The 27,107-nt window shown below is 36.1% G+C and overlaps 1 protein-coding gene across 8 annotated transcripts in view; it reads right to left on the bottom strand.

Annotated features, from left to right (window-relative positions):
- Window positions 1-27,107, bottom strand: part of EPHA6 (EPH receptor A6) — a 511,564-nt gene that overhangs the window by 462,940 nt on the left and 21,517 nt on the right. For 7 of the 8 annotated variants that reach the window (XM_075768276.1, XM_075768293.1, XM_075768260.1 and 4 more), the window contains exon 2: window positions 9,894-9,958. The exons of the other annotated variant lie outside the window; for it this stretch is intronic. In XM_075768276.1, coding sequence (XP_075624391.1) covers window positions 9,894-9,958 — 65 coding nt within the window. The remainder of the gene's footprint in view (window positions 1-9,893; window positions 9,959-27,107) is intronic. 8 annotated transcript variants of the gene reach the window in all.

Here is a 27,107-nt window from a genome sequence, read left to right as displayed (position 1 = left end):
TTTGCATGATTTTGCAATGAAGGCAATATTCAATTTGATGTTCTTTGTAACTCCATGTGTGTGCACAGTGAATGCTGAATTATAACAGAACGATATTATATTTAATTGAGGATGGGTATGAGTGAGTTTTTTGAATTTCAGAGCATTTACCTGTTGGCAGAAACCATAAAGATTCTGTAATTCAACACTTCTGAAAATATACCCCACGGAATTTAAATGAATCACTCTTCCTCCCTCAACCCAGCATGTTTCCTTCTCAAAATATGATTCTCTCTCTACAGAAAAAAGACAATAATGTGTTAATTTTCACCAAATTACACTTTTTTCTTACTGCCCTTTTTGGCAAGCCAAGATACTGTAAAATTCTGAATGCAAGATATGAATGTGAAACCTACAAAGACTTAAAAACTATTTTTCATGGACTGAGTACATAGATGTGCAACCCATGTATGATACTCTGATTTATTTTAACTTCCAACCAACATATTTTTGAAAAAACAATACAGGATTTAGCAAACATTTTGTGGGGCTGCACAACTCAAAAAGTTAAATGTTTACTGTGCTCCACTACTTCTAGTGTTTCTCATACCTGCAATGAGAAAGATCACAAAAATATAAATACTGCTACTGCCACTCTGTGCCCTCTTTTGCAATATAATATATAACATACACTGAAAAATAATCAATTTTCTTTGTGCGGATATGTGTTACACAAGATATAGATTAAAAATCAATATCCTAAGAAAATGAAGTAAATAGTTTTACATTTGCTGTTTGGCAGTTTCTGGGCACTGAGTGCATGAACTGGTTCTAACCAAAGTATGAACAAACTTTTTTAAGGAATAGCACTTCTCTCCATCAAGGATTACAAGACTGCCTGCTTTGTTTCCTTTTTCTTTATTATGTTCCTGATGCTACTCAGAAGTGATTTTAAAACAAACAAACAAAACCAACAAAACCTCCCCCCCAAAAAACCCCAGAGTCCTTAATGGTCATGAAAGCATACAGTCAATCAAGAAAGCAAAGAGTACTTGGTGTGAGGAGGGAGTCAGGGAAGTTTGATGTTGGGCAAGAAAGAGCCCAAATCACTAAGGGTCATAGCATTTCATTATTAAGTTGATACATTTGAATTTCAGCTATGTGGCTTCAACATGGATTTTACCCCCCTTGGTATGTTTTATATTAAATATTTGAATAGTCATGGAGGATGAAATGGAGATGACAAGCTCCTAGCTTGACATCCCAATAAGAAGTCATCCTACTGGAAAACCAGTAAGAAAAATGCTTCTACTTCACAGATGGCCCATAGTTCCAGCCATATACAGCAAATTCTGCCTTAACTAGGAATACATTGGTATACAACACCATCTAAATTAAACAGGAATGGAAAAATAATGCAAAAAGTATATGCAACATCATTACTATCAAAAAGTTCAGACTTACTACATAATACAGTAAAAATACAATAAACTGCTTTTGGTTGAGCAGTTTAGATACTACTTCTATTGCTTTACTATTACAGATTAGTATTTAAGTATATAGCTGTTCTGTATTGAAACATTCAAATATGTTCATAATCCTCCTTCATTATATCTGTTTTCCTACAAGTGGTGTTTTGTTGGTTTTTTTTTTTTTTTTTTTTTCAATTTACGGCAAATTATATCTCATTGTTTAGGCTATGAATGCTTTAGATTTGTGACTGCATAGTGGCAAGCACAAATGGGCCCAAATGTGTTTGTAATATCCAAATAAGAACACGATGGTGTATTTTGCCAATAGCTATCCTCTGTGGAATCTGTAATTAGATGTTTCACAAAAAAACAAATGAAAAATAATTAGGATTGTATGTACAAAAAAAAAAAAAAAAGAGGATGACAAATAATATCTCTTCTTCACAGTGCCTGGCACATTTTGTGAATTTAACCATTTCAGATGGAACATGCTCTGGGAACCCTGCATCCATCCAATAGATACCCAAATTCCCAATGTTTTCAGGTTACATATGGAGACAAATTAAGATTTTTGCCATTTTAACAGGAAATACAGATGAAAACAAAACCTCAGGCATGCACCAATTTACTCAGACATTGGCAGTCACAGGGATATACAGTTTCCAAAAAAACTTTTTATGATGTTCTAATAGATGCTTCTAAAAGAAACATGGAAACTTGACTCCCATAGGCAGGTCATCTGGGAGCAACAGCAATTCCTCTAGAAAAGCTTTCCTAGATATTTAACTGGATCTTGGATATACCTAATTGTTTAATCCCTGCAGATGGAAATTAATCTCAAAAAATATCCCTCGACTTACCTTTTTCCTCATACAACATTTCTTGAGCATCAAAAAGGATTCTAAATGTGGCATTGCAGAGCATGGTGTCTGATTATGTCCAAATTACAGCTCAAATACATGATTTCAAGTATTTTTCTTAATGTCAGCTCCGTAAATTTCCCATATTATGTGAAAATCTGATTAGCTTCCTTCTTTTTCCTTCATCCCTGTTAAATGCTCTGACAGCTAAATCCCTACCTTCTATTAAACTTGTTATTAAAACCACAGCCTCAGTGACACCTCTGACATCCTGCTGGTGAGCCGTCATAGGTGTAACTATGTATCTTTATTGCAGTAGAACTGCTGTAATAGAGGGAAGAATTTAGACTTTTGGATGCATTTTTTTTCTCAAAAATGTCCTCAGTTCTTAGTTAAAACTTTGCTTCTTGCTACTTCTGCATGACTAAAAGTAGTTTACACCATTCAAGCACAGATTAGAGAGACTAGTAAGTATTATCATATATCACATAGTCATACAGCACCATAAACATATATTAGCTATCAAAAATGAAACACTGAAGGATTTTTCTAATCAAACTTTTCAAAGATAACTTGTTTGGTAAATATTTAGAACACAAAAGTCACAGAGGATGATATAAATATTTTGTTCAGGAACACTCACTGGAGGATGATGTATATTTACATATCTAGGAGTGACAATACCACTTGTACCTAATGGATAGATTACTATGTGGTATAAAACTGCAGTTCTAGAAGACAATTATGTGTCACAGTAAGAATCAACCGAACATGAGCTCCCAATATGATTACTGTAGTGAAAAAGCCTAGTGGGATCTCTTTGATGATTAAACAGAAGAATAGTAGAGAAAAGTGGCATGATGATTAGTAACTGTAGAAAATAATGAAATTGACTGTAAATACTACATACTTGTGTCCATATTTTCAAAAAAGAAGAGTACCACAATGATTTGAATTTTGGAGAAGTAGAAGGAGGAGCAACGAAGGACTTCAATTTAGATACAGTGTGAGGCTGAGAAGGAAGAATCTGACAGTAGGAATCCTTTTTTTTAAACAGTGATCTAATTAATTAATGGAACAAATTAGCAAGGGAAATCATGATGTCTTTTAAAAATATATACTTCAGAGAAACTTGTTACTGAGTAAATGCAATGGCGAGGCTTGAAAGCTTACAGCCTCCGATATAATGGCAATCTGATGAATTGTTCTTTCTAGTCATAAAGAATTTAAATATCTATTGAGTTCTAATTGTTACAGCATTAAAAGTGAAGATTAGAAGTACTGATGATATTGTAATTCACACAGCTACATGAAATGTTCAAATCACAGTCATCCATAAAATCAATACTTGCATAGCCACGTGGATATGCAAATCTATATTTTTACAAATACACATAACTTATCTGGTTTCTATTTCATAGACAAACCCAAATGACTGGGAACTACAGTTAGGAGAATTTGCATTTCTTTCACGCTACAATCTGTACTATTTATTTGCTGTTATCTTTTGTAAAATGTAGTTCTCTGATTGTAGATAAGATAATATGAAATGCAGAACTAAATTGTGGACACCGAGTCTCACCATATCTACCACACAGTCTCTATCTTTTTCTTGTGATGTCATACTGCTACCTGAGCATGTTTAATGCATTACCCTCACTTTCTGTTTGTGTATTAGTGATTTCACTATGCACATCTTAGTCTTATATCTCAGATACTTGATTGTGTTTTACTTGCTTATCTTGCTATCTTTTACCACTTTCACATTAATTGCTCTGTTCTTATTTATCATTTCCCACCTTATATTCCTTCTTACTATATTTTGCATGTTGTGTCTAAAGCTGAACCTGATACTTGTATTATCATTTCACAGAGTAAAGTCGTACTGCCTTTCTTTCTTTGTTCTTTTCTTGAAGTCAACTTTCTTAGCTTTTTACACTGTTTTCTACTCTTTATGCATCCAATGACTTTGTGTTGGAGATCGCTACTTTTTTTTGCTAATTGCTTTGTTTATTGATAGTTTTAATAAAGAAACGGGCCTAAGCTTCTCTCTCTTTCTTTAGAAGTATTTTGGGTTTATTTCAAATGAAATTAGGGGAATTGTAAAAAATAATCAGTCAACTTAAGAAAATTAATAGTTAAATATCTTAAGTATTGTATAAGAATGTTCCAAGACATATTGGCCCAATCACCTTCAGAGATATCACTTAAAAATGAAGGTGAAGATGCATGCAGCTACAGTGAAAGAAATGTTTGCAGGTTGGCACTCGAAAACCTCAGTATAATCTGTGATTACAAGGTAAAAAAGATTAGTAAGTGAATACTGGTAAGGAACAGTACTAAGCCATTCAAAAATGTGTTACCATAAAGTACAGAAATGTCTTCTAATTAGCTAAGAAGGAGCTAAAAGGTGAATTGTTGACTGATGCATACACTGTAAAACAGTTATTTTAACAGAGAGGGTAGGGGGGAAAAAACGGTTCTTTGACAAATTCAGTCTCAACAGATTCATAACAGAAAAAACTGTATATCAGTGAGAGTTATGAAAAATGTTAAAAGATCCCCCAAAGAAAGAAGATCTTTAAAGCAGAATTACTTCTGTGGATAAATCAATAGGAAAATTACCAATTGACAAGGAAGCTGTTCAAATAACTGCAAGAACTTGGATTAAAATAGTTTCATCACTCACACAGCTGTCGAATAATTTAGAGGACTTCTGGTAGGCTCTTTACTGCTGAGGCTATACGTTTAGCCTACCATGACAAGTCAAGGTAGCTTGTCCAAGCCCCTTCCACATGGAAATAATTTCTCACAACCTTGTATTATGAGTCACCTTGCCCTTCTATTACGCTAATTTTAAAATGTTTTTAGAGTTTATGAAGTGCCTACACACAAGTTAAAATTCAGATTAATGTTAGAAGCAGAATATTTTTTCGGTAGCAATTTTCTTCTTCAAATAAGAACACTTTATTCCAAATTAACAGTTGCAAAGTAGATTCAGTTTGTGCAAAATAAAGCATTGTTAGAGCTAGGTAGGAATACTTATGGTAGAAGTTTATCAGGAATACCCAGGCCATTATGACAATAGTCTCCAAACTTTGTTCACCAAATTGCATTACATTGCTTAATGCAATGGGAAATAAATAATAATTTAAAAAAAAATTTACATTGAAAACAGAAGGAAAAAACCCAACAACTGGAGTTGCCCAAGGTACTTTATCTTATTGGTGTTACTGCTAATGGATAAGTAAAGGTTGTGGACCACTATATTTCAGTTAGGCTTTCAGGTTTTTTCCTTTCCTTCCTAATTTTCAAAACCTTTTAAACCACTTAAACAGTGCTTAATCTCCGAGGAAAAAAATTGCCCTTCTAACAGTCACAGCACCACAGGCTGTTGTGAGAAAACCTGAGAAACATAATCCCGTCCTCAAGGTCAGCGAACTGACTTCAGCTGGAGCCCTGAACATGAACCTGACTGGCCTGCCTACTAGCTCACATTCACATCCTTGTTTGACACCTACGAAGGGGTTCCTTCCCATTTTTTGCGTCAATCCAAAAAAAACTTATTCTGCATTTTCAAGGTTATGGAGTGACAGTTTTTGAGTAAATATCTACTTTCATTGCCTAGCACATGCTTTTTCATAAATCAATTGGTCATTTTGAACTATAGCCCAAAGAACAGAGGAAGTATCAGATGTGTCCATTATTAAAGCAGAAATTTTAGACAGCCCATCACTGAGAAGCTAAACTGGAACTCAATCAGCAAAAGCTGATTCTATTGACCTCAATGATATTAATGTTTTGAGCTGCATTTTTGTAGCTCTAAGCACTTAATTTACTACCTGTTCAAAATACAAGGGAAAAATCTGACAAACAAATAAAGAAAACACATTTGTAAGAAAAACTGTTGTATTCTCATGCTTCAGGAAGGCTGTACAAATAACTGGGAAGATAATGAAAAAATAAAATCACATATTAGCAAGGAATGGATAACACAGTTGTGCATGACTCATCTTTGCAGCTAAATGATGGGATTGCATACAAATGCCACATACAAAACTACTGTGTTGTATCTTTACTTGCTTGGCTAGGTACTTCTAGAGGTTACCAATTGCTGAAAGATTGCAAACATTACATTACGAATCTACTATAAATAAAAAGTCTAGGAGGTGAAGATGAAGGTTCTGCAAATTCCAAAAGAATGCCTCCTAATTTGTTCTCCTACCTCACCCTAGCCTGTTAGTTTAAAATCTCTGAGGCATATTCAATATTACCCAAATCCCAAGCATTAATATTTCAGTTGCTATTTAATTTAATGGAAACATTCTTCGTGACTGAGTATGCCAGTAAATTAATGACTTCTGTTAATATCAGTCTCAAAAAACCTATCATCCCATCTTCCTAACCTTAAAAATGTTTTTCAGAGCAGTAACCACATGTCAATGACATTTTTCTTACACACGTAAACACCATATACATATATATTTTTGGGAAAAAAAAAGTTGTATTAAAGTAACATGAAAGATTTACACAGTATCTGAACAAAAAATTCTACCAGAAGCATAAGCAAACCAAAATCTGTCACTTTCCTCCAGGAACAAGGAAAGTGCTGATGTGCCCATCATGGGACAAAATAGGTTATTTCTGCAGTGATAATCTCAATCACAACAATAATTAAGCCATATTCTGAATTATATTATGACAGATAAATAACTCAGATTAATAGCACTGTGAACATAAAACAACACCTCTGATGTTTGTGCAAGATTCAGAAAGACAACAATTTTACTGTTCTTTATTTTGGCTCAAGTAATAAAAGGCCAATGTTCATGTTAATTGTTTCAGAGATTGCATACAAAAGTGACACAAAGAAGCATACAAATGTCACATTCTGTTACTTAGATGAGCACTTGTAAGCTCAATTTTCTTCTTACCTTTGTGTAAGGTAGAGGATCCCAGAATAACTTAAATAGAAACAATTTAGATATACATTCCAGTTCAGTTTTTAACTTCAGTGTCTTTAATATTTTATAAGCCAAAGTAATGTAACCTCTCATATTTTAATAGTTTTATGCAATTTTTCAATATGATCAAATATCTAAACCAAAATGCACATTTGGTGTCTTTTAATGAAGTTTGTCAGAATGACACTAACTCTGAAAAATCAGGAAATGTCAACTTTAATCAGCAGTTCTGCATAACTCTCAGTGAGAGAAATAACACTCATTTCTTAGAAGTCATTTGTCTCCAATATTTATTTCGGTTTTTTATTTGTTCCTTCTTTCTGCACCATTTCAGAGGTGCAGCATTGCCACTAGGTCCTACTGCTCACAGCAGCCTTTCCTGGAAGGTTGACCTAAGGCATTTTCCTTCATTTCACTGTGAGAAACGGAGGACCTTGTTTGATGGCATATCCGGTCATCTCCTGCTGTATGTGACCAATATCTCAAAGTCTCTTTCTTCAGTGGATCAAGCTTCTCCAAATCATGTATTCTCACCTGTACAACTTCCCAAAAAGTTTGTTCAAAAACTTCTTTGTTGCAATGCACATCCCAATTATAACTTGGATTAATTCATCAACAGTTTGGGCATGTTTTCTTCCTGAGTTAACAGTACATGCACACTTCTCTTAACTACCTCTCCATACTGAATTTATTCAGGTTCTCTCACAGATTTCATTCTAGCCTCTTCTGCCTATTTTATGTCCCTGGAAGCCTTATTCTGTATGTTTTCCTCACGTTACCAACCGCTTTTCTCCCACATATTTACTCTAGCTACTTAAAAAAAAAATTAAAAAATTGTACTTATTTGGGAAATTCTCTAATAATTGAATCCCAAGTACTGACTCAAACGTAAACTCCTTTTATTCCAGTACTTGCTGCCAATTCCTGAAGCACAGCAAAGGTCCTAAGACATCTGAAACCCTCAATATGCTGCAAAACTAGTGTTAAGAGAATGTATGACCAACCAAAATAGATATATTGTAATAGTTGTTTTAAATCAACTTTGAATACAGGTTTTTTTGTGCTTCTATATTGTGGTTATTGTTATTGGAGTAAGTAAACCTTTTAAGAATTTACAGAATAACTGAAATTATATCTTGTGTGCTTTCCAAAAACCAGCCACCCTGTTCAATTCAATGGAGCTCATCACAAAGCTAGAGTAAAAAATTCCCTGCTGTATTTTCTCATAATGGTGTATGACAGTATTTGGGTTTTGCTAAAGCAAAAATTCCTCGCTGTATTTTCTTATCATAGTGCATGACAGTATTTGCTTTGTCTAGGATTTTTGAAGGAAATAAAACTTTCAGAATTATGACTCAGATTGCATGAGACTGCATACAAAATGAAAAACACAGAAGTATCTGTAACAGACTGAAATTATGTCTAGGAATACAAAGAACTAGAAAACTCTGAAAAAGAGTAATCCATGAAGTTGAAAATAGGCTGAGATTAAGAAATGTCACATTGCTTGAAATCCCTGAGGGCAGAGGCACAGAAGGCATTTTATAAAAATGGATTATTAAGGTGCTGAGGATAGACAATTTCTACTTCCTTCTGGAACAGATCACAAGAAATAAAATAACTAAAAATGAAACAAGATTTTTCACTCAGAAAAACAGTATTTTCTGAGCTTGTTTCAGAGAAGCAAGTAATTATATGCCTCATACACAAGAATTAAGAGATAATGCCAGCGAACATAAAAATAAGTGATATACACTATGGACAGTGACATCAGAACTAGAAGCTGATACAATAGATGTTAAATGCTCCAGTATGCTGTATGTTAATTAAAAAGTTAAACTACAGTTGACTCTGATATTCTATTCTGTTATGCTGGCTGGAAAGAGAAGATGGGTTTGGGAAGCATAGCCACTTGAACTTCAAAGAGTGAAAATGCTCCTCTTCCCCATGCTCTCCTGGCCACACCATTGCCAAGTATACCAAACACCCCTAAGACCCTGGGGCTCTGTATGCAATGATGTCAAGTGCCTCCTGGCAATCTGTACTAACAGTACAGTACATTAAATTGTAATAGCAAACTTTAATCTAGAAGGGTCAGTGTAGGAAAAAACCCAAAACTATTTAAATATTTTCTCTGTTTAAACTGGTCTAATGACATTAATATATTTATAATGTTCTGATTTAGCTAACCTGATACCATTTTACGAGATGCTAAAGTCCATATTAATCCTCACTTATATCATTAAAGTTTTGTTTCAAGTTATAAAATCAAAATTGATTTTTCCTTTTATTTCACAAAAAATGTAGTCATAACATATTCCTCCAGCATAGGAATTTTTAATATGGAACTTTATGATGTGTAACAGTTGCAATCAGATTTAAAGTAAGATACATTCTTAACACTCAGAAAAGCAAGAGAAGGGCATAATAATGTGTACTCATGTCATTCTCGCATCTGTTATTCCTACTTAAAAAGCAGGCTGCTCCAGTCCTGAGAACAACTAAAATCTTTCTGACAAGTCTATATTGCAAGAATACCCACCCAGGTATAATAGTCATTCACTTAGCAGCAGAATGCCAAAATCAAGATAATAAAACCAAAATGGTGAGTGACTTACCCCATTTAAAGGAAATGTTTTCCATCCTAGTTCTCCAAGGGCAGCTGTGGTATCAAGTAACACAACTGAAAATGGAAAAAGAAATGGTATGTTTGCAGTGTTGCTTGGATTAGACGTATACAACATAGTAAAGAATTAAACTGCTATGAATTGAACTAGCCATATTAGCCAGGTACATCTGCTTAAAGCTCATAAAGCAATTAAAATGTTTGCGTATAAATAAAACCAAAATCTAAACATTTAGGCTTTCATTTTAGGCTTACATTTCCTTATCAAATGTTTCAGAAGACACAACTCATACAAAACCTAAATCTTTTGCAGAAATCATTGGCAAATCACAATACACTACCAATGCTTAATCATTAAAAGGTGCCTGAATAACCATGCACATTTCTGCAATCCCTTGCCTGGAAATCTAGGAAGTCTGCACTTGGATTTACACATTAAAACTAATAAAATAAAGAGAAACAGAGTTTCAAAAATAAGATATTCTTTAAAAATCCCAGAAAAAATCCCCAGAAATAAAGCTATACAGTATACAAATTGTATAATTCAGAAAGACTAACAATTTTAGAGTTGATATTTTAGCTGGAATATCACAGTGCTGAAAGCTGTTATATGTATTTTGCATCATTTCTGCCATATTCGTTTTAGTTTTTTAATCTATGACACGACATGCATTATTGTACTTGTATATTACAAAATGTTTCTGCATTCTTTTAATATGTTAAATTACATTAGCTTCATTTTTTTCTCTTCCTTTCACTAATAATGTAAAAATTATACAGAACACAGCTCATAATGATAAGGAAGCTGACTGTAAACTAAATATTTAGTACATGAAACATTGTACCTACATGTACTACTGCCCTCTAATGGAATTGTTTAATCTGACCCTCTAATTTAAGAAATGTAAATTAGGACTTAAACATACAATTAAACATTGTATAGGGCAGTTTATTTTAACTACCCAGTTAGTGTGTTTTGAATGCTAAGTTCCTCCTTACAGCCCACAAACTTCAGTTCTTCTTAGGGTGGTTAGATGATGGAGAAAAATGAAGCTATTAGTTTGGAACGTGACACTACTATCCATATATTTGGGGGTTTTCTGCTGTTGCACACTATTTTCTACCTCTTATCTGTCCAAACAATCAATGTACAGCTATCTATAATACGTTTCTATAAAGCAGTACAGCAGCAGCAGAAGGCAGGTCATATTTTTTTGCCTTATGGAAAAGGCACACTGGCATGGAAACTGCGTGAACTCTCCAGCTTGTTAGAGGAAACTTGACCTAGGACCTTCCTTGGGCTTTTGTATCAGTGGCAATTAGAGTTCCTCTATATTTGAATGTATGTTGACTTTTAACCTGAAACTGAAATAGTCTTATCAGCAATTTTGCAGTCAGGTAACAAGCTCAACATTAACCAAATAAAAGTTTAATGATTTATTTGAAGAAAGTAATGACATTTTAAAAAGGATATTCAACAAAGAGGAGTATTCTGCTCTCCACTTCTTCATCACTTCACCAGTTCATGAAGCTTTGTGAATAACTTGAAGATAAATTAAACTTTTACAAGCCTTATTTTATTTCCAAAAAATGGAATCACTGTCCGCAGTGAGACTATTGCTGCCTTCTGCTTACTTACAAAGCTGTGATTTACAGCTGTCATAGTATTTTCTATTTGCATAGAAAATAGGCTACCATACTCTTGCTGAAGAGTCAGAAAAGAGTCTTCCCATTTGGCCTGTGATGCAGCAGTTTCCTATGTAAATTTATAATGTACTGGGGAACTGTAACCTCCAAAAAATTAAGCCACTGTGTTTAGACATTTCCTTTTCATAGAGAAGACCAGATGCTCAGCTGGCTTCTCAGACTATCTCAGTTCATCTCAGGAGTTTGTTTTCTTCTGTCCATCTCTCCTCCCCTCCTCTCTCCATGCAGAAAACATGGACTATTTGTAAATAGACTTGGTTTTCAGCTGAGGTTATATCTTGATACCTGTCAAGTGCTGTTCTGATTATATTTTAATTCTTTAACACAAAATTAAATAAATAATAAAATGAAAAACACTATTTATTACTGCTAAACCTATGGATCCACAGGCAGAAATTACCTGCTTCTACAAACAGTGTTGGTGCTTGAAGTGTTATTTCAGTTTTACAATTTTTGTGGTAGCAGGACCATGATTTAATAAACATCATCCAGTTATTCAGAACTATTACTTCCAAGGAACAAGACCCAAAATACAGGAAGGAAAACTAATTCATTTCTTCAGTGGAGCTTGAATTAATTAATTCCTTGCCCAAATTAATCAAATACTACTTGAAAGCTCAAAGCTATACATTAAAAAAATTAAAAACTAGAGTAAATTCATCACTGAAATATGCTAAGTTTAAATTTAGTTGAACCATGATCTAATAACTTTTCTTGTATACATTTACCAAGTGATCCCCATCAAATAACTGAGTTTTGTTAAAATATAATTTTTGATACGTTTTACATATCAAGTGTCTTGTACGCTCACCTATAACCACCAAATCTGTTAGAACCTCAAACTGGAGAATTCAGACAAACAAATGACTACTAACCAGAATTAGAACTATCACTTTCAGAGTCAAAAATGAAAATTATAAAAATGAAAATACTCTGTTTTCAACAGTACTTGTATTAACAGACATAAAATAATTATAAATCAAAAATGTACAAATACTGGCAGATGAAGTAAACATTATGTTTATGGCAAAGAAATACAAACCCCATTAAAGCGGTGAAATCAACAGAGCCCGTTATACAAATGAGGACACGGATAAAGTAATAAAATCCTCTCACACTTCAGTGATTTGGAGATATCTACATGATAGACTTCAGTGTGGGACAGAGATACCCAAGTTATCTTTAAATGAGGTAATTAAGAAGCAGTCTGGCCCCAGAAGCACAGACCTGATGGCAGACAAATCTGCACTGCCAAGAAGCTTCCACCTCATAGCTCCTTGGCAGAAAATTCACTCTACCAAAAAAATCCAGACTAAGAGGAATGCCCACATGTATACATCTGAACTACACACAGGAATGAACGCTTCTCCTCTGACTACAGAAAGTTTCTAATGAATTGGAAATGCACATGCAAAGGGACTAAAAAGAGATGGTGGACGCCACACATATGATGCTTAAAACAAAATAAAATTCCCTCAAAAGTTAATGGAACCAGGAACCTATGTTTAGTGACTGTTGTCCTGATGTTTACTTATTTATACTCCTTTAGATGCCATAAAAAGTCCCATTTCTCTTAAACGAGACTTCATCCAAAGTGGCCATTATGGACAAACCATTAACTGCCAGGAGAAGCAAAAGTGTGTTTCTGGAACTACTGCAGTTAATAATTTTGAAAAAAACCATAAATAAATTGGTTGCAACTAGAGCAATGTTATTGACATTTCTGACATCCAACTTCCCCTTGTAGTAGGCAGGTTTTTGAGGTGACGTAGAGCATGAAACTTGCGGAGTGACAGAGTGCAGGTCTGCCATTACAAAGTCATGTCACGATTCAAAATTAACTCAAAGATTCTTCAAAAAATCTTTTTGGATAAAAAGATCTTAGATTTAGCACTTGCATGTCCTTCCTTAGATAACCAAGCTAGGGATACTGTCACTTGCCCAACAATAATATACAAACTTAAACATACAGCTGTAAACCTATTGTTTTAGTTAATTGCACAGTTCATATTTAGAATTTAAAAAGCATTTAGCTTTGTTTTCCAGTACATACTTTAATAGATATTACATGATTGTAACTCATTATGCCATATTAAGCTCCAGTTTCCTTTTTTTTTGGACATACCTTACACTGCTATTATTAGACTTTACAATTGAAATTAATCTTTTCAGAGGTTTTGCCCATTCCCGAGGGAACTGTTTTATTTAAAATTATGATGAGCAGAGCTCTGAGGACTGATAGTGTAGAATTTTAATTCTAATTCCAAAATACTGTTCTGAAGATGAACTCTATAATCTTGTCTGTAAAACCAAGGAAAAAGCCTTCCAAACATTCATTTCACCAGTTTCTTTTCTCTTCTTCTTTCTTTACACATCTCCAGACAGTCTGACCTAACAGTTTTAAATGAATAAAGGATTTCAGCCAACTTACTGCATGGAATCATAGTCCAACAACTGAATAGGCCATCAGATCACCCAGCTTAACCTCTCTCATTGTGGACTAATACATTTCACTGTTACCTCTATAGTGGGTAAGCCAAAGACTTGCCAGGAAAATAGAACGACAAACAGACATTAATTTCTTAAGACAACACTAGTAACTCAGGGAGCTGCAGAAAAATACCAGTGCAGAAAAACCCCAAGAAAAAATGCCGAGACTCAGCAGAAGACAACTTGTCAAGACGCAGACCAGCTCTCTCCAACGCACGCCACGCGGCTGACAGCTGCTGGGCCAGCAGAGACTCGCCAGGTGCCCGCGTCGGGAGTGGGGAGCGTTTGCTGCTCAGCCTGGCAGCACGTTCGCCCTGTTTGTCTGCTCTGCGGCTTCGCACTCGGGAGCTACTCAGGATGTCCTGTGTGCAGAATCTCTCCGCTGCACTGGGTAAAAGATGCCCAAATAAAAGATGGAAAATTTCAGTAACTTCCAGAAGGGTAAGCAGACATTGCAGATGATACCCGGAAACAGGCAAAACAGGCACATTTTTTTTTTTTCTCTGAGAACTTACTTATTGACTGCAATCATTTATATTTATAAGATAAACACACTTCTGAGCTTCTGAAGTCTCCCACTTCCAGTCCCCAAGAGAGTTGTTGCTCTCTTCTGAAGTGTCTGCACAATTTTTCAGGTTTTACTGTCTTTTTCTTTTTTAAAAATAGGATCACCTGCAGTATTCTGAAATAATTCCTTGTAACAATATACATTAAGATAAAGAATCCTGCCTATTTTTATGTCCTGTTTATACATCCTAGGTCACATTAGCCTATTTTTTACTGCAGCATTGCACTCATAGGCAGTTATTAGTCTATCAATATCACTATCCTTTACAGAATCACTCCTTTTCATCATTATTTTTCAGTTTTGGTTGCATTTTCATTCTCGGATGTACTAAGATCCATTTCTTTATATTAAAACAAGTTTTACTTTTAAGGGCTGACCTTTGCTAAGTGATAAAGGCTGTTTCCTGTCTGCACATCCTCTTTATTTACTTACTACTCTTTTGTCAGCTATTGATTTTATATTTATTTCCCTATTACTAACAAAAAATGTTGGCCAGTTAGAATTTTGAATGGTGTATAAGGAATATGTCAAATTCTGTGATTTAACAGTCACTGAAAACTACTGTAAGGTTTCTTAGACCTCAGGTTTTTAAAATCCATTTACTAAAAAACTTGGTAAGCTTTTTACTGCCAGAACACTTTGTGATATTTTGTCATATTTTACAAAATCTAAACTTACCTCTGTGGCTTTTCTGCTTGAGGAAGACAGAAAGAAGAGGGAAATATGCAACATGCAAGTTACCTTTGGTAATTAACATGTAATCAACTGGGAAAAAAATTATTTAAATGCTTGGATTTTTTTGACCAGGCCTGTTTTCCATAAAACAAATGAAACTGGCATTCATTACATACGTATCAATTGAATCCATTTCCAGCATTTCCATTATTTTGCATGCAACAGCTATCTGTTTCAGGCAAGATTAACGAGTTGCAGTAATAAAGGATGAGGACCACCTGTCTAGATAGTAATTCTGCTAGGAAAGTATATAGAAGTCATAGCAAATCATATAGTAAACAAATATTGGCAATGCTGTTTGACTGAGATAAACAGGATTATAGCCAGCAAAATATGTAGAGTAATCCTTCCCCTCTCTTCAGCATTTGTAAGCCTTTAGTGGCAGTGCTGTGTCTGGTTTTCAGTGCCTTCCTTCAAAAAATACCTGGATCAGTTGCAAAGACACCACAGGAGAGCAATAGGAACGATGAGATCTCTACAAAGGCTGTGCTCTGGAAGGTCTGAGTGCACTGGAGTCATTTACCTTGGAGGTTACATTAGAAGAACCATCCCCTAATAATCTTCTAGTGTGTAAAAGGCTGTGTAAGGCAGAAGAGAATAATCTGTTCTCTATGTTAATGGCAAAAAAAGGAAGAAGGGATTTAAATTACAGTAAAAGAGTTTTATGTTAGACTTCAGGAAAATCCTTACTACCCCTGCAGTTGTAAAGAAGAGGGATAGTTGTGACTAATTGGGAAGCTGGGGAATCTCCACTATTGGCTTTCCAGTCACCTTAAACACTGTCAGACCTGGTTTCTACAGAATCTCATGTTGCCTTGGGGTAGAGGGCGGGGGGGGGGGGGGGGGGGGAGCTAAATGACTTCTCGAATCCTCTCCAATGCTGTGATTTTTATAAAAATCTAGTTACCTGGTTAATGGTGCTTCCCTTTTCTTTTCAAACCAGTACTCTAACACCTACGCTCTTCCAATATTCTTGAATTCCCTGAGTCCCCAAACTCATTAAATTTACCATCAGTAGCCCAGAGATCTCCTCAGCCAATTCTTTCAGGACTCTTGCAAGACAACTATTTATGCCAGATGGGGAGTATTTCATATTCTTCATGTTATGTGAATAAATTACTAATTTCTAATTTTCTCAATTCTGAACACCTTATTTTCTGCATCTAAAATTAGCTCAATGCCATTCACACAAACATTTTTATTCATAATACAATAGAGAAATTCCCATTATCCTGAGTGTTGTGAGACTTGGGCTTTCACCTAACTCACTTAGCTTCTATTTTCAATTTTCTACACTTCATATTTTCTAACGTGTATTGATTTATGCATGTATCCTCTCCTTTCCATTAATTATTAGAATTGTTTATATTTCTAGTTTCTGCTTTCATGTTACTTCTAATGTAGGCTGAGCTGTTATCCAAAACTGGACTTTTTTTTATGGATCAATGATTTCCCAATCAAGAATTTTATAAAGGAATTTCCACTTTCACCTTTTTCATTTTCACATTTGTGCACTCACGCAAACACATGATTAGAATTCTCTAATGAATGAGAACTGAAAAGAATAATTTTTCACATACAAAACCCAACATCTCATTCCTGATAAATTCACCTTCTCAGTCCTAAGAAGTTTGCAACATTATTAGACCTGGTGCAATATTTTTTATGCTGAATAACTGCCTAACTTGGTGGTGTTTTACTCCTAGTTACATAAGGTCTCCAGTGAGCATCTTCAAAAACTCATTCCCCCCCAGCACCATTTTTCCTTCCATACATTACATACAGATGCTTAAGGAACAACTTGCCCTATTTTATAATTTGATTCAGTTATCTGTTTCATTCTCGCTGTTCCCTACTAATACCTGGATAGATATAATTTCAAATCCTGTGGCTCTGAGCTAACAAGGTTGAAACAAACAGCGGTTCTTTTGCATAAAATGCCACTACCCACCTTTTTATTCAACCTTTTTTCCTAGAGAACCTTATTACCTATTTCTTAGCAAGATCATTTTTTAAACAAAATTAAAATTTATGCTCTTTGCTATATCATTTTATGCTTTCCTACACTTTCATAGTGCTTCTGCTACTCAGGAGCCAATATAATTATCCTTTCTGTACCCTACGTGCAAATATGCACGTTCTCCTGAGAGCAGAAGGCTGCTGTAATCCTACTGCTCCATCTCTCACCAGAATATAAGCCAACATTTTCATACCAAAAGCTTCAGTTTTACATTATCCTTTGTCACATTGCTTTTCTTCCATTTTCACTTGAAAAATCAACATGAACCCCTTTATTCTCATGTTGCATTATTATTAGCATTGCCAACCATTGCAGACCCCTCAGTCACATCAGAGTAATCTCACTGGATTAAATGTTAAATACAGAAAGCAAGATGAAGCTCTGATTTATTCTCTTCTTGTGCTTTTTTTTGGTGGAAGACTTCACTGAATTTGGATTATGGAATGCATATTTTTGTGCGCCTGTACCATGTAAATAAGCAAGATCAGTAAACCAGATGCTCTGCTCTTGCTACCTAAAATCATAAGATGATACCACACTGAGAGATTTAATTTATGCAATTTTTTAAAATGAAAAAAATCGTTCTTGTACCTACTGAGATAACTGATGGAGGCAGAGGCAATTGATTCCAGCTGTATCTTCAGTACCATTATTCCATATACTGTCAAACCCCTGAAGCTAGTGAAATGGAAGTAGCAACTAATGGAACCTCAGAATGACACAGTATTTCATTTGAACAATTAAGCGGATAAGACATATTGAAAACCAAAGCTGATTATTATACTCATTACATATCACTTTTGCAAGCTTATGTATTCCTTTCTGTTTGCAACTCATTTGCCAAATACTAATTTTTTTCAACTCCACATACTTTTCAGCATTCACAGTTTATGAAGGTAGAAAGAAGAAATAAGCCACTTGCTTCACAAACCATTCAGATTTTTATATTCATTATTAGTGCTATGTAATTGATCCCCGATTGTACCATCACATTAGTTTAGAAGAACAAGTCATGAACATCATATACGATTATATCTGTGGTAAGGGGAGTTATATGAACATCCACTCAACTTACATTTGCATAAACAGAAATGCAGTTTTAAAATTATTTCCAAATAACAAGGCATGCAAGCCATGGTAGGATGAAAAAATACTCAGGTTGTAAACAAATAATCTAACGTGTGTTTCGGCACCTCCAATGTCTCTATAAAGAAAGTTAAATATGAATTAATTCAGCAATACTTGACACTCAAAATTCTACAAATAGGCCTAATTAATTTTATGACTTCTACAGCACCAAGGGATTAAGGTATTTGTCTTTTACCAGCATCTTCTAAGACTTTGTAAATGGACTATTTCACGTCTAAATCTTCCTTATCTAGAAATGACTGTTGAAATTATCACTGTAAATTTTGACAGATGGTCGTAAAAGTCTGCCCTTCTGGAGAAAGCCCTTGGCTTTCATATTCAGGGAACAATAGACAATAGTCCTTACCTATTATTTCAACAACAAAAAGACCATAATTAGAACATATATTCATCTAGTTGCATATTACATTTACTGTGGCTTATTTTTAGTATTTTAACACCTACCTTTCTGAAAGCAGGACAGTGGATTTTAAAAAAGTGACAAGTCTGTGGCTACAGGCTGTCAAGCTTTAAATTAACTTTAGGCTTTAAAGTATCCAACCAGGAACATTTCTTATTTTAACAAGAGCATTTTTACTTCCTTCCCTATGCCACTTTATTGTAAAATATGCAATTGTAGTACTTTAAACACTTGTCAAAATGCTCTGATAAGCAATTTTTATAATTTACAATTTATAACAGTTCATAGCCCATTGAACATATCTGCATCTTGTCATACCTCTACTTTAAATCATAGAATCACAGAATACGAGGTTGGAAGGGACCTCAAGGATCATCTGGTCCAACCTTTGTTGGCAAAAGCTCCATCTCGACAAAACCACCATCTAGACAAGGTGGCCCAGCACCCTGTCCAGCTGAATCTTAGAAGTGTCCAGTGTTGCAGAATCCACCACTTCCCTGGGGAGATTATTCCAATGGCTGATTGTTCTCATTGTGAAAAACTTTCCTCTTGTGTCCAATCAAAATCTCCCCAGGATTAACTTGCACCCATTACCCCTCATCTTTTCCATGTGACTCCTTGTAAAAAGGGAGTTCATCTTCTTTGTAGCCACCCTTTAAATAGTGGAACATGGTGATAAGGTCTTCTTATCACCCCTAAGCCTTCTTTTCTCAAGGCCAAACCAACCCAGTTATCTCAGCCTTTCCTCATATGGCAGTCCTTCGATCATCTTTGCGGCCCTTCTCTGGACCCTCTCCAGCCCGACCACATCTTTTTTGTATAGCGGGGACCAAAACTGAACACAGTATTTCAGGTGTGGCCTGACAAGTGCTGAGTAGAGTGGGATGACAACTTCTTTATCTCTGCTGCTGATGCCCTTGTTGATGCAACCCAGCATCCTGTTGGCTTTCTTTGCTGCCGCAGCACTGTTCACACATATTGAACTTGTTGTCCACCAGGACCCCCAGGTCCCTTTCCACAGAACTGCTCTCCAGCCAGGTGGATCCCAGTCTGTGCTGCACTCCTGGATTATGTTTTTCCAGGTGAAAGACCTTACACCTGTCCTTGCTGAAATTCATAAGGTTCTTGTTAGCCTACTCTTCCAGCCTATCTAGGTCTTCCCGCAAGATGGCTTTTCCTTCTGAAGTGTTCCCTTCCCCACTCAATTTGGTATCATTTGCAAATTTCATCAGGGTGCACCTGATCCCATCATCCAGATCACTTATGAAGGTATTAAACAGCATTGGGCCCAATATCAGTCCCTGGAGTGCCCCACTTGTGACAGGTTGCCAGTTCAAAAAAGAGCTATTTACCACCACCCTCTGGGTGCAGCCAGTCAGCCCAGTTCCCACCCACTGCACAGACCACTTGTCTAGACCATAACGCATCAGTTTCTCTAGCAGGCAGCTGTGGGGAACCATATCAAAAGCCTCAAAATCCAAGTAGACAATATCCACTGCTCGCCCCACATCAACCAAGCAGGTTACTTTGTTGTAGAAGGCAATCACGTTTGTCAAGCATAATTTGCCCTTGGTGAATCCGTGCTGGCTTTTCCCACTCATGTGCTTCATTTGACTTGTGATAGCCCCCAGGAGGACTCATTCCATAAATGACATGATTGCCACCTACAATTTTTTAGTTTTAGGATGAGGAAATATTTGAAATACTGGACAAATATAAATATCTACTTTATAAAGTTGAAGCTTAAGACATAGTAGGATAAAAAAACCCGAGATGGATAGACTTATTTTCAGGAAGTAAGAATCCTTGCACTCAAAAGAAATAATAGTAAGATTTTATGTTCCTTTTTTCCCATTATTTTTGTAGCCTGTTTTTAATAGCATTAAAATTACTTAGAGTAGTGATAAAATACCAAAAAACTAACAAACAAAATAGAAACAACTGATTAATTCTGAAAATTGGTCAATTATGCCTATATGCTTTTGTTTAAATGAAGGGATTTTGTGCTTAGTCATCATGTAGCAGGCAAAGTTCTCTCCTGAAGTAGTCTCAGTACAATTAAAACAGAGACTATTTGGCCAACCGTTAGCCTTTATAATTATTTAAGCCAAGGTATGAAATCTTTGTGCCAGCTTTCTGCACAAAGCATCTTCTGAAACTTATTTCTCTTGTGTACAAAAAAGAATAATCATGTGAATGAAGGAAAGAAAAATTACCTTTACTGCTGTTTTACAACAGAACTGAGAAAAGACTCCCTGCATGACAACCTACAACAGGAGCTCCTTGTTGCGGAGTGTAACTAGAGATTCTCTTACCTCCACACCGATGCAACCGCCCACACTTTAATGGTTTTTCTGCACACGTATATACAACCACTCTGATGGTGAATGTCTCTCTAAAGCCACTTATGAAGGACAGAAGTCTTTAAATGGTTATTCTACTGGGATAACACATTAACTTTCTTTTTTCAGTATCAAAGTGTTTCCTTATCACACAACTTTAATCCCTATTCATAATACAGACAAATATTCCAAAGAAAGAGGAGAAATTAAACAATTTAACAGTCACAGGCATGTAACACCAGTCAGTAAAAGATATGGTCTTTTCTGGTAAGACAGGTTCCATGTTTCATTTCATGAATACAAAGTGGAGCCTTGGGAATCATCCCAATACATTCAGTGGCACCAAATGAACCAAGCATGTAGAAAATGTACCTGTCAGTGCAGAAATACGTGACAATTTCTGCACTGAAATCTTTCTGGGATAATAGTTACAATCCCAAATTGTACACAGATCTTAACTATGTATTCTGCTGCTCTGCAAGTTGTTTTGCCCTAAGACAACTGTAAACATTGTGTATTTTGAGGCCTACATAAGTGCTTGCTTCTCCAACGTGAATCTTGTTCACAAACATGAGAAAAAATAAAATTACTGAGGAAAAGAGAAAGCATATTCACATCTAAAAGAAATGAGTTTACCTTAGAAATAGATAAATCCCCAAGTTTTCCTCAGGTAACTGTGGAATGGAGAGTGAATAGCTAATATCCTACCTCTCCTAGCCTATAATACAGACTTTTTTTTTCCCTAAGAGCAGTGTCAAAGTGATTTCAAAGTGATTTAGTTGAACACTGCACTTCCAACCGGGGGGGTAAGACAGGAGGAGGTTCTCAAATCCACAGATGAGCCAGAAAGCATGAATTCCTACATTTGTAATGCATCAGAAGGGGCTGAGCGCTGCAATGGCAGCCCTGCAGGGCAGGCAGTGAACACCGAAGTGAAAATTAAGTCCTGGAAGGTAGAAGCAGACTGCTCTGCTCTAGTGGACTCCTCACAAAGAATGAGATGGGAAAAAAAGGGAAGTTAGATACCAGGGAAACAGTGTGTTCTTAACCATCGACTCAGCTTTCATTTCTAAGATATTCCTTTTCATCAAGGATTGCTGTTAAAATGAAGTGAGATAAATAATTGCTGTTCACAGGTCCAGAAAATAACACCAGAGCTGGTTTATGTCACATAGCTGTATTATTTTCCTAAGCTTTTGGTTTCACATGTGAGATATAAGGAGGTCAAGAGCTTATAAAAATAGGAGTCACAAAATTATGATAGGACCCCAGCTGCCCTATGTGGTAATTTTCATTCTGACTTGAAAAAGCTCATTGATATTCAATTCACCATCATGTTCATGTCAACAGTAGATTATTGGGCAGATTTTTCTAAATGAACATGAATATCTGACAGTCTTGTCAGCTCTGTTTATTAACCTGAGTATATCTTCATTAGGGAAATTAGAAACAAGTGAAATTCAGACAAATGGATTTATCTTTCCTTGCACTGGTAGAGTACAAATGACTTGTGTGTTGAAGTCAATCCTATTAGATTTGGACTTGGTTTGTGGAGTTATGATGCTAGATTTAGTATTCTCCACTTCGCTGTTAATCCTTTCTATTCTGCATACTTACAAGCATTTGCTTTTATGTCTTGTGCTATACTTTTTTTTTCTCTTTTGAGTGGTGATAAAATGAACAAAAAGTCTATGCAACAACATCTGTAAATGCAAAAACCATACAAAAGCTTTTGGAAAGTATAATAACACCTATACATAACTGTCAGTCAGACTAATTATGAAGCTAATAATTCTACGGCTATTGCTCCTATACTCTGCATTTCTTGGGATTTCCTATTTAAGATGGGAAGAAACTTCCCACAGGAGTTCATGGGGATAATCAAACCCACCCCAGGCACCCGTTCTTTCTTGTGCTGCACGGATCCAGCCTCTACAGACCTAGGCTCTGTATTAGTAAAGGATGAAATGATATTGCAAAGGTTTGTTGCCTTTGCTCCATGCATAACTGCGGAGGCTGACACAGAAGCACCTCTTTTCAAGTGGAGTGAGAACCAGAATCAACACAGACCTTTTCCACAACAGCCCCTTTAAAGAAAGAAGTTTTGAAGAGAATAGCTGATGAAGTGACAAATGGAGACTGGGAAGACAGATGGCCACTGCTTACTCAAGTAGTTACTTAATAACCATAATGAAAAATTAGCTGTTCGGTGACTCAGAGGAACAGAATAGACAGATGTTAGGAGAGGTACAAAGGCTGAAGCAACTAAAAAGAGTTTGTGCTTGACTGGCAGCACAGCCCCAATAAGAGCTGTTCGAGAATCTCTGGCTCAAGAACAAGTTGAGGCTTTTTGGCAGCACCCTTGAGGGTTCATGTTCTCACAGGTGCAGTGAGAGCTGCAGAGCATGCTGCTTCAGACAGGCTGAGAGCAAGAATCAGGAGTCTGAAACTCTGACGTACAGGCAAATCAGACATGGGAACAAAAGTAGGGGAAGTTCCAGGCAAGAAACACAAATGGAGGCACTTTGGCAGTGGCATAGACCCATCTGCTGAAGCCAAAGGCTCTGTACTACTCTCTCTCTTCCACTACTTCTGTAGCTCAGCATAACTTCTTAACTGTAGGCAGCCAAGTAAGAGTTTACCTACATTCAGTCCATATTTTTACATCATAAAACGGAACAGGTCATTCCTAGTTTGTAGGCAGAAAAGCTACAATACAGAAAACAAAGAGGTCATATAGCCCATAAATGGCAGACCTTGACCACCCTGCTTTCCCAAGCTAACAATAATGCTAACAATGTCTGTATGAAGTGGTACAGAGGGTGGAAAAGCATATCTGTTCAATCCCCCTCTATTGCATCATTGCAGTCTGAACTACCACTCAGAATTTATCCACAAGTCACAAAAATGAGCCTCCAGAAGTGTCAGGACATTATTATTATCCATTACAGATCTATGCCAATGCCATATTAGCAGGATGAACTTAGCATTTCATATTCAAATAAAAGGACATGCTCGCTCCGTCATCTCCCTAATGACCTAAGAAAGCAGGAGACAAAAAGGGTAGGGGAGGGCTATCAAGCCTACATTTGTATTTTTTCTGCTTGTTAAGGTGATGTGGTTAGTAATGATTTTAGCTGTCAGCAGTTAAGGCAAGTCATCAGTAAAGCCACAAGCTGTGGGCATATCAAAGCTGAAGCAGTCATGACTTTCAAATGTGTCAATGCTCTCAAACAAAATGATCAGTTTTTCTCCTTTACTTCCTGAAGTGGCATCTCATTTGCTTGATAAGTTATCTACTTTAGAAGTGAAATATTTAATAGAGTTGGCCTTACTGCTGTAGTCTGAAAGTGACCAGGATGTACAGAAAAAGAGTTTAGCAGAACTCTCATGAAAAAACCTTCCAGGAAGGAACATAAAGGCAACTCAGAAAACATGAGGTTAACATTTGGCTATATTAAGTATTTTCTTTTTTTTTTTAATGCAGAGCCTCAAAAATATACCAAAGTAAATGTAACTTAGTGGAAAGAAGAGTTGTTCCACTCATGACAAATATTCCCAGAGATATCCTAAGTTTATATTCATGATGATAAAATGGTTCTTATCTCCTTTGATTAAATATCCACACAGCCAGTCAGTTTAATGTTTTTCAGCTTTGTAATTCTCTTTTTCACTGAGTCAGTCTGTCACTTTTTCCACTAGCACTTCATTTATAATTTATGGTGTCAAGCACCAAGCTTTCACAGTATGAACATTTTACAGGTGCTAGGTCAGGCTGTCAAGCTAAAGTACATGCTAATAATTGGTAGCTTTGAAAATCTTGGTCTCTTTACCTACAGTGGAACATCCACACGTAGGCTCAATTGTTTTTACAAAATAATCAGGTTTGCAATACTTTTAACATTATCAACAAATAAATATACAACATCCTGTCATTTACTTGACAGGAAATAAGTTTTGACTATCTAACCAAAGATCAAATTGCTTTAAAAGATTGGACAGCACAGAGTACTCACCTCTACTATATACAGACTTTGAGCTTTGAATGATATACTTTTAATGCACACACACAGAGATTAAAATTTCAAAGATAACTGAAGAGCATAAAATAGATCTGAGAATGCCATCATTCATGTAGTAAACAGTTATGCCTGGTCTGTTGAAAAATTGGTCTCATATTCAACAATATATAGTTACCCCCTTTTCTTCTTTTGTGACTATATGATAATCTAATTAAAGAAAACAAACTTTTTTTTTTCTGATTTCACAAGAAAAGAAAGCAAAAAGACTGCTTTTCTATACTATTTTAGGATTTTTTTCAAATTTTCTAGAGTGCAAGAGGTTATTTGGATATGATGCAGGGAGCATTTTTCAGTATCTCTCTTCCTAGTCCACAGCGGTTTAAACAGCCAGCAGAAGAAAAAAAATTTTGGAACCTAACAGCATAGTACTAATACTTTTCAAAAATAATTAAACAAAAAAACCTTCCTGCTAAACCAGTGCAAAGTAAAAACAGTCACTTCTGATATGACTGAAAATAGTATTTTTTGTAACAAGGGGTTGTCATGTGTAACTCATACACATGAAGGTGGAAAGCATTTGTGAGACTTCCACCAATCTGAAACGAACATGTCTTGGGCATGATGACTCGGCAGGTATAGCATTGCATCACTACTGCTGGAAATGCAGTAGCACTCAGTGACTTAGTTCAAAACACCCCTTCAAAGGGCTACTTGAAACTCAAGTACCTGTTATACAACCCACTGATGCAAGGGGAATGTCACTGAGGTTTGCTGGAGTGCTGCCAAGGGACTTTGAAGGCAATGCCAAATATAGACCATATAATACTACATCCACACTCTTACTGCAGAGATGTGAACCTTTATATTTGAATGATTACTGCAAAAATAATGTTTTAATTAAATTTCGTTTTCTAACATTTTTCTTCAAAACTTTTTTTTTTTCCTTTTTTGCCATTGTCTGAAATTTTTAAGCCCAGAAAATGTGGAGACAAACAGCACCATGACCATGGAGATGAAATACTCTATTAAAGAAAAAAAAAAGAGGGAATAATTTTAAAATTATTCTTTGCCCCTATCTGAAGACTAGAACATAGTGAAAATGCTCAATTTGTCTGGAAAGGCTATCCAGTATATCATAGAAATATAGAACTATAGAATGGTTTGGGTTGGAAGGGACGTCTACAGATCATATAGTCCAACCCCACTACCATGGGCAGGGATATCTTTCACTAGGTCAGGTTGCTTGAAGCTCCATCCAATCTGGCCTTGAACGCTGCCAATGATGGGGCATCCACGACTTCTCTGGGCAACCTGTTCCAGTGCCTCAGCACCCTCACAGTAAAGAATTTCTTCCCTATACCAAATCTAAATCACCTTTTTTTCAATTTAAACCATTGCCGCTTGTCCTGTCATTTCAGGCCCTGGTAAAAAGTCTGGTTTTTACAAGTTCCCTTTACACACTTGAAAGGCCTCAATAAGGTCTCCCCAGAACCTTCTCCTGTCATGCTGAACAACTCCAACTCTCTCAGCCTTTTTTGACAGGAGAGATGTTCCAGCCCTCTGATCATCTCTGTGGCCCTCCTCTGGATCTACTCTAACAGCTCCATGTCCTTCCTGTGCTGAGGATGCCTGAGTTGGATGCAGGTGGGGTCTCACCAGAGTGGAGTAGAGGGGTGGAATCACCTTACTCGACCTGCTGGTCATGCTGGTTTTGTTGCAGCCCAGGATATGGTCGGCATTCTGGACTGCAAGCACGCCATTTTTCATCCACCA

The sequence above is a fragment of the Balearica regulorum genome, chromosome 1, assembly GCF_011004875.1.
Source record: "Balearica regulorum gibbericeps isolate bBalReg1 chromosome 1, bBalReg1.pri, whole genome shotgun sequence".
In the NCBI taxonomy this organism is placed as follows: Eukaryota; Metazoa; Chordata; class Aves; order Gruiformes; family Gruidae; genus Balearica; species Balearica regulorum.
This window is presented reverse-complemented; position numbering and strand designations above follow the sequence as displayed.